This window comes from Numenius arquata, unplaced genomic scaffold, assembly GCF_964106895.1.
Source record: "Numenius arquata unplaced genomic scaffold, bNumArq3.hap1.1 HAP1_SCAFFOLD_1057, whole genome shotgun sequence".
NCBI lineage: Eukaryota > Metazoa > Chordata > Aves > Charadriiformes > Scolopacidae > Numenius > Numenius arquata.
In genome coordinates this window covers 30,522-38,875 of record NW_027415125.1, presented here as the reverse complement: position 1 = coordinate 38,875, position 8,354 = coordinate 30,522, and the positions used below count along the sequence as shown (strand labels likewise).

Sequence of the window (8,354 nt, the reverse complement as noted above, 5' to 3'; positions counted from 1 at the left end):
CTTGTACCATGGCCACCGTGCCTTGGCCACCTCATGTCATGGCCACCATATGGCTACCATGCAGGGCTCTGGTGGCCACCTCGTGCCACAGCCACCATATGATCCCAGTGGCCACCTCATGCCGTGGCCACCATATGGCCACTGTGGCCACCTCATGCCATGGCCACCATGCAGGGCTCCAGTGGCCACTTCATGCTATGGCCACCATGGCCATCTCATGCCATGGCCACCATATGATCCCAGTGGCCACCTCATGCCGTGGCCTCCATATGGCCACCATGCAGGTCTCCAGCGGCCACCTCGTGCCGTGGCCACCATATGGCTCTGATGGCCACTCCATATGGCCACCATACGATCCCAGTTGCCACCTCATGCCATGGCCACCATGCAGGGCGCCGGTGGCCACCTCATGTCATGGCCACCATATGGCTACCATGCAGAGCTCTGGTGGCCACCTCAAGCCGTGGCCACCATATGGCCACCGTGGCTACCTTATGCCATGGCTACCATATGGCCACCATGGCCACCTCAAGCCGTGGTCACCATATGGTCCCAGTGGCCACCTCGTGCCATGGCTACCATATGGCCACCGTGGCTACCTTGTGCCATGGCCACCATATGGCCACCATGGCCACCTCATGCCGTGGCCACCGTGCAGGGCTCCAGTGGCCACCTCGTCCCGTGGCCACCATCTGGCCCCCCCCCTGGTGCCCGGGGGCCGCTGCCCCCCCCCCGGGGGCTCGTTAATCGCAATAATCGCGTCAGCTCCGGTCCCGATTTAGCCCTAATCCCGGGCCTCGTTAACACCGGGGATTAACGAAGGGGGGGGGGGGGGGCACCCACGGCGGGGGGGGGGGGCACCCACGCACCCCACCCTGCCCCGGGGCATCATGGGACATGTAGTCCCCACCCCCCCACCCCCCCCCCATACCCGGGGGGACCCCACCGTGGCGGGGGGGGGGGGGATTGGGGGGGTTCAGGGGGGTTTGGGGGTGCGGGGGGGTAATTGGGGGTGCAGGGGGGGGTTGGGGGTTCTGGGGGGGAATTGGGGGTGCGGGGGGGGTTGGGGGCGCTGGAGGGGTTTTGGGGGAATTTGGGGTGCTGGGGGGCTCAGAGCTGGTTTGGGGGTGTGGGGGGGGTTTTGGGGTACAGGGGGGAATTGGGGGTTTGGGGGTGCTGGGGGGTTTTGGGGGTTCTGGGGGGGCTCGGGGCTGGTTTGGGGGTGCGGGGGGAGTTGGGGGTGCTGGGGGGTTTTGGGGGTGCTGGGGCGGGTCAGGGAGGGCTCGGGGGGTTTTGGGGGGGCTCAGTAGGGGTTTGGGGGTGCAGAGGGGTTCGGGGGGCTCAGTAGGGTTTGGGGGGGCTGGGGAGGGTTTGGGGGGCTCAGTAGAGTTTGGGGGTGCAGAGGGGTTGGGGGGGCTCAGTAGGGGTTTGGGGGTGCAGAGGGGTTGGGGGGCTCAGTAGGGGTTGGGGGGGCTGGGGAGGGTTTGGGGGGGCTCAGTAGGGGTTTGGGGGTGCAGAGGGGTTGGGGGGGCTGGGGAGGGTTTGGGGGGGCTCAGTAGGGGTTTGGGGGTGCGGGGAGAGCGTGGAGGCCTTTGGGGGGGGGGGGGTGTCCGAGAGCCCAGCGAGGGAAAAGGGGGGGGGGGGGAGGAGCGTTGTCAGGAGCGGGTTAAGCCTTTTTGGGGGGGGGGGGGGGGAGGTTCTGATACCCCCTGATCCCCCCCCCACCCCAATCCCGGGGGGGGGGGGGCGCTAATCGGGGCTCGGGGGCGATTAGTCCCCCCGAAAGCGGCTTGGGGGGGGTAAGCCCGGCTTGGCCAGCGCCCGCCCCGGGGATAAGCCGGGCTCAGCCGCGCTTTGCGGCGTTAGCCCCGATTAATTGGGGGGGGGGGGGGGTCCCGGGTTGGGGGGGGGGGGGGGGTGGAGGTGGGGGCGTGAGGGGGCCCCATCCGCCCCCCTCCCCTATAAAAGACCCCGCGGTCCCCCAGCCCCCCCCCCCAAAAAAGCCCACCCCCGCCCGGCGCAGCCATGCAGAAGGGTCGGGAGGAGCAGCTCCCCGAGGATTTCTACATCCCCCATGGTCCTGGAGACCCCCAACCTGACGGCCATCAGCCCCTTCCTGGTACCCCAGACCCACCTGGGCAGCCCGGGGGTCTTCATGGGGATGTCGGCCTTCATGTTCCTCCTCATCGCCCTGGGGGTGCCCATCAACGCCCTCACCATCTTCTGCACCGCCCGCTACAAGAAGCTGAGGGTCCCACCTCAACTACATCTTGGTCAACCTGGCGGTCTCCAACCTGCTGGTCATCCTGGTGGGTTCCACCACCGCCTTCTACAGCTTCTCCCAGATGTATTTCGCCCTGGGACCCACCGCCTGCAAGATCGAGGGCTTCGCCGCCACCCTGGGGGGTAGGCAAAGGGCGGGGGGAGGGGGGGGGAACATCGGGTGGGGGGACGTTGGGTGGTGGGACGTTGGGTGGGGGATGTTGGGTGGGGAGATGTTGGGTGGAGGGACATTGGGGGGGTAGATGTTGGGTGTAGGGATGTTGGGTGGGGGATGTTGGGTGGGGGGACGTTGGAACAGAAGACATTGGGTGGGGGGACGTTGGGTGGGAGATGTTGGGTGGGAGATGTTGGGAGTGAAGACATTGGGTGGGGAGATGTTGGGGGGTAGATGTTGGGTGGGGGGACATTGGGTGGAGGGACGTTGGGTGGGGGGACGTTGCGGGGGTAGATGTTGGGTGGTGGGACGTTGGGTGGGGGATGTTGGGTGGGGGGATGTTGGGTGGGGGGACATTGGGTGGGGGGATGTTGCGGGGGTAGATGTTGGGTGGGGGACGTTGGGAGAGAAGATGTTGGATGGGGGGAGGTTGGGTGGGGGATGTTGGGGGGTAGATGTTGGGTGGTGGGACGTTGGAGAGAAGACGTTGGGTGGGGGGACGTTGGGTGGGGGGACATTGGGGGGGTAGATGTTGGGTGGGGGATGTTGGGACAGAAGACATTGGGTGGGGGGACGTTGGGTGGGGGATGTTGGGGGGTAGATGTTGGGTGGTGGGACATTGGGTGGGAGACATGGGGTGGGGGGATGTTGGGTGGGGGGACGTTGGGGGGTAGATGTTGGGGGGTAGATGTTGGGGGGTAGATGTTGGGTGGGGGGACGTTGGGAGAGAAGACGTTGGCGTGGGGGGACGTTGGGTGGGGGACGTTGGGTGGGGGGACATTGGGTGGGGGACGTTGGGGGGTAGATGTTGGGTGGGGGATGTTGGGTGGGGGATGTTGGGAGCGTGTGGGCCCTGCCACTGGGTCACCGTGGGGACACATGGTGGCCATGGGGCGGGTGGTGGCCGTGGGGTGGCCACGGGGGTGTCCCTGTCCCCCCCCAGGCACGGTGAGCCTGTGGTCCCTGGCGGTGGTGGCCACAAGGGTGATGGTGGTGGCCACGGGGTGTCCGTGGGATGGCAGTGGTGGCCACGGGGTGGCTGTGGGATGGCGGTGGTGGCCACGGGGTGACGGTGGTGGCCACGGGGTGATGGTGGTGGCCGCGGGTGGCCGTGGGGTGAGGTGGGGGTCCCCCCGTCCCCCCCCAGGCATGGTGAGCCTGTGGTCGCTGGCGGTGGTGGCCTTCGAGCGGTTCCTGGTGATCTGCAAGCCCTTGGGCAACTTCACCTTCCGGGGCAGCCACGCCGTCCTGGGCTGCGCGGCCACCTGGATCTTCGGCCTCGTCGCCTCCCTGCCCCCCCTCTTCGGCTGGAGCAGGTTGGGGGGGGGGGTCCCAGGGGGTGGGGGGGGGTGGGGGGGGGTCCGGAGGGGATCACAGGGGGTGCTCGGGGGTCCCGGGGCGGTTGGGGGGTGGGAGGGGTCCCTGGGGGGTCCTGGGGGAGGTCTTGGGGGGGTTCTTGGGGGTGGTTGGGGGGTGGGAGGGGTCCCGGGGGGGGCTCTGGGGGGTACTTGTGGGTCCTGGGGGGCTCTGTGGGGTGGTTGGGGGTCGCAGGGGGTGGTTGGGGGTCCGGGGGGGGCCCTGGGGGGTGGTTGGGGGTCCCGGAGGGGCTCTCAGGAGGCTCCTGGGGGGTGGTTGGGGGTCCCAGGGGGGCTCCTGGGGGATCTCAGAGGTGGTTGTGGGTCCCGGGAGGGGGATGTGTGGGGCAGATGTGGGTCTGATGTGGGTCACTTGTGGGTCTGCCCCACAGATACATCCCCGAGTGGGCTGGAGCAGTGGGGGGTCCCTGAGGTGGTTGGGGAGCAGCAGATCCCATGAGGGGACTGTGGGTCTGAGGGGTGGTTGTGGGTCCCGGGAGGGGGATGTGTGGGTCAGATGTGGGTCAGATGTGGGTCACTTGTGGGTCTGCCCCACAGATACATCCCCGAGGGGCTGCAGTGCTCCTGCGGCCCGGACTGGTACACCTCCAACAACAAGTGGAACAACGAGTCCTACGTCCTCTTCCTCTTCTGCTTCTGCTTCGGCGTCCCCCTCTCCATCATCATCTTCTCCTACGGACGCCTCCTCCTCACCCTCCGCGCGGTAACCGCCCCCCCGGGACCCCCCCGGGACCCCCAGCCTCCCCCCGCCCCACACCGAGCCCCACAACCCCCCCCCGGGGACCCACAGAGCCCCCCGGGACCCCCAACCTCCCCCCGCCCCACACCGAGCCCCACCCCCCCCCCCGGGGACCCACAGAGCCCCTCGGGACCCCCCCTGGAACCCACCAAGATCCACCAGGACCCTCCTGAGACCCCCCCTTCAGACCCCCTGACCCCCCCCGGGACCCCCAACCTCCCCCCGCCCCACACCGAGCCCCACACCCCCCCCGGGGACCCACAGAGCCCCCCGGGACCCCCCCAGACCCCCTTGGAACCCCCCCCCAGACCCCCCCAACCTCCCCCTGCCCCACACCGAGCCCCACAACCCCCCCCCGGGGACCCACAGAGCCCCCTGGGACCCCCCCTGGAACCCACCAAGATCCACCAGGACCCTCCTGAGACCCCCCCTTCAGACCCCCTGACCCCCCAGGGACACCCCCGGGACCCCCAACCTCCCCCTGCCCCACACCAAGCCCCACAACCCCCCCCCGGGGACCCACAGAACCCCCCAGGACCCCCTGAGAGCCCCCCAAGACCTCCCCCAGAACCCCTTGGGACCCCCCCGACCCCCCCGGGACCCACAGAACCCCCCAGGACCCCAAGGGCCCCCCAAGCCCCCCCAGCCCCCCCCTGGGACCCCCCCAGACCCTCGGGGCCCCCCCAAGCCCCCCCCCTTGCCCCCCCCGGCCCCATAGCCCCCCCCAGGCAGCAGAGGGAGCAGAGAGTGGGTTTATTGGGGGGCACAGAGCGGGGGGAGCCCCCCCCCATCAATGGGGTCTGGGGGGACCCCCTGGGGGTGGTGGGTCCCGGAGGTCCCCCCTGGAGGTGTCGACCCCCACCCCCCCCACCACCGTGGCCACCGGGGGGGTCCCCGCCGTGGGTCAGAGCCCCCCCCTCCGTGGGTCACACCCCGCCGTGGGTCAGACCCCCCCCCGCAATGGGTCGCAGCCCCCCCACGGCCGTTGGGCGGTCCCTGTGGGTCAGGAGGAACCCTCTGGAGATGGGGGTTCCTCGGGGTCCCCCCCGGGAGTTGCCCATCCCCACGTCCCCCCAACGTCCCCCCATGGCTCCCAGCCCCCCATAGCTCACCCCCCATGGGTCCCAGCCCCCCATAGCTCACCCCCCACGGCCCCCCCTGCCCCCCATAGCTCACCCCCCATGGGTCCCAACCCCCCTGCCCCCCAGTTGGTCCCTGTGGGTCGGAGGAACCCTACAGAGATGGTGGTTCCTTGAGGAAACCCTCTGGAGATGGGGGTTCCTCGGGGTCCCCCCCAGGAGTTGCCCGTCCCCACGTCCCCCCATGGGTCCCAGCCCCCCATAGCTCACCCCCCATGGGTCCCAGCCCCCCATAACCACCAGTTGGTCCCTGTGGGTCGGAGGAACCCTCTGGAGATGGGGGTTCCTTGAGGAAACCCTCTGGAGATGGTGGTTCCTTGAAGAAACCCTCTGGAGATGGGGGTTCCTCGGGGTTCCCTCTGGAGATGGGGGTTCCTCGGGGTCCCCCCGGAGTTGCCCGTCCCCACGTCCCCCCCACGCGTCTCCCCACGCCGTGGGTCACCCCCCAAGCCCTCCACCGCCCCCCAGGTGGCCAAGCAGCAGGAGCAGTCGGCCAGCACGCAGAAGGCGGAGCGGGAGGTGACCAAGATGGTGGTGGTGATGGTGCTGGGGTTCCTGGTGTGCTGGGCCCCCTACTCGGCCTTCGCCCTCTGGGTGGTGACCCACCGCGGCCACCCCTTCGAGGTGGGGCTGGCCTCCGTCCCCTCCGTCTTCTCCAAGGCCTCCACCGTCTACAACCCCGTCATCTACGTCTTCATGAACAAGCAGGTGGGGCCGTGGGGCAGCCGGGGGGCAGATGGGGGGGGGATAAGGGGGGCTATGGGGCAGATGGGGGGGATATGGGGCAGATGGGGGGGATATGGAGGGGATATGGGGGGCTATGGGGCAGATGGGGGGGGATATGGGGGGCTATGGGGCAGATGGGGGGATATGGGGCAGATGGGGGGATATGGGGCAGATGGAGGGGATATGGGGCAGATGGAGGGGGATATGGGGGGATATGGGGGCTATGGGGCAGATGGGGGGGATATGGGGCAGATGGAGGGGGATATGGGGGCTATGGGGCAGATGGGGGGGCTATGGGGCAGATGGGGGGGATATGGGGCAGATAGAGGGGATATGGGGTCTATGGGGGGCTATGGGGCAGATGGGGGGGGATATGGGGCAGATGGAGGGGGATATGGGGGGATATGGGGGCTATGGGGCAGATGGGGGGGATATGGGGCAGATGGAGGGGGATATGGGGGCTATGGGGCAGATGGGGGGGCTATGGGGCAGATGGGGGGGATATGGGGCAGATAGAGGGGATATGGGGTCTATGGGGGGCTATGGGGCAGATGGGGGGGGATATGGGGCAGATGGAGGGGGATATGGGGGGATATGGGGGCTATGGGGCAGATGGGGGGGATATGGGGCAGATGGAGGGGGATATGGGGGCTATGGGGCAGATGGGGGGGCTATGGGGCAGATGGAGGGGGATATGGGGGCTATGGGGCAGATGGGGGGGGAATACGGGGGGATATGGGGCAGATGGGGGGGGATATGGGGCAGACGGGGGGGGATATGGGGGGCTATGGGGCAGATGGGGGGGATATGGGGCACCGTGGGGCGGGGGGGGGGACGGGCCCCAGGGGCTTCAGCACTGGGACCCCCAGAGACCCCCCAGTAACTCCCAGTGACTCCCGGTAAGACCCAGTAACCCCCAGTAAGATCCCAGTATCCCTCCAGTAACACACCAGTAACCCCCAGTGACCCCCCAGTGACCCCCAGTGACCCCCAGTAGCCCCCAGTAAGATCCCAGTAACTCCCCAGTAACACACCAGTAACTCCCAGTAACCCCCAGTAAGATCCCAGTATCCCTCCAGTAACACACCAGTAACCCCCAGTGACCCCCCAGTAACCCCCAGTGACCCCCAGTAGCCCCCAGTAAGATCCCAGTAACTCCCCAGTAACACACCAGTAGCTCCCAGTGACCCCCAGTAGCCCCCAATAAGACCCAGTAAGATCCCAGTAACCCCCAGTAACACACCAGTAACTCCCAGTAGCCCCCAATAAGACCTAGTAAGATCCCAGTAACTCCCAGTAACCCCCAGTAAGATCCCAGTAAGTCCCAGTAACCCCCCCAGTAACCCCCAGTGACTCCCAGTAAGTCCAGTAACCCCCATTAACCCCCAGTTGACCCCATTCAGGGGCCGCCCCACGACACCACGCGCGTGGGGGGGGAGGAGGGGGGGGGGGGGGGGGGAAAAGGGAGGGGGCTGTGTCCTCATGGGGGGTGTGACGTCACGTGGGGGCGTGTGACGTCATCGGGCGTGGCCGTGACGTCACACCCCCCCCCCCAGTTCCGCTCCTGCATGCTGAAGCTGGTGTTCTGCGGGCGCAGCCCCTTCGGGGACGAGGACGACGTCTCGGGCTCCTCTCAGGCCACCCAGGTCTCCTCCGTCTCCTCCAGCCAGGTCTCCCCCGCCTAGGGCCTGCCCCATAGCCGCCCCATAGCCGCCCCACACCGCCCCACATCGCCCCACGGCTGCCCCACACCGCCCCACGGCCGCCCCGTAGCCGCCCGCCCCACAGCAGTGGCTCTGCTCCCCGTCTCCCCCCGGCGGCTGTGGGGCTCCCCCCCGCCCCATGGGGATGTGGGGCACTTGGGGGGCACCCCATAGCTGCCCCACACCGCCCCACACCACCCCACGGCCACCCCGTAGCCGCCTGCCCCACAGCAG

The 8,354-nt window shown here is 68.4% G+C and overlaps 1 protein-coding gene across 1 annotated transcript; it reads left to right on the top strand.

The window, feature by feature from the left end:
- Positions 1-2,025: 2,025 nt before the first annotated feature.
- LOC141478396 (blue-sensitive opsin-like) lies at positions 2,026-8,102 on the top strand. Its single transcript, XM_074167482.1, is given in 7 exon segments — positions 2,026-2,070; positions 2,072-2,251; positions 2,253-2,406; positions 3,585-3,753; positions 4,351-4,516; positions 6,160-6,399; positions 7,974-8,102. Coding segments are annotated over 7 exon segments (1,083 nt in total).
- Positions 8,103-8,354: the final 252 nt, after the last annotated feature.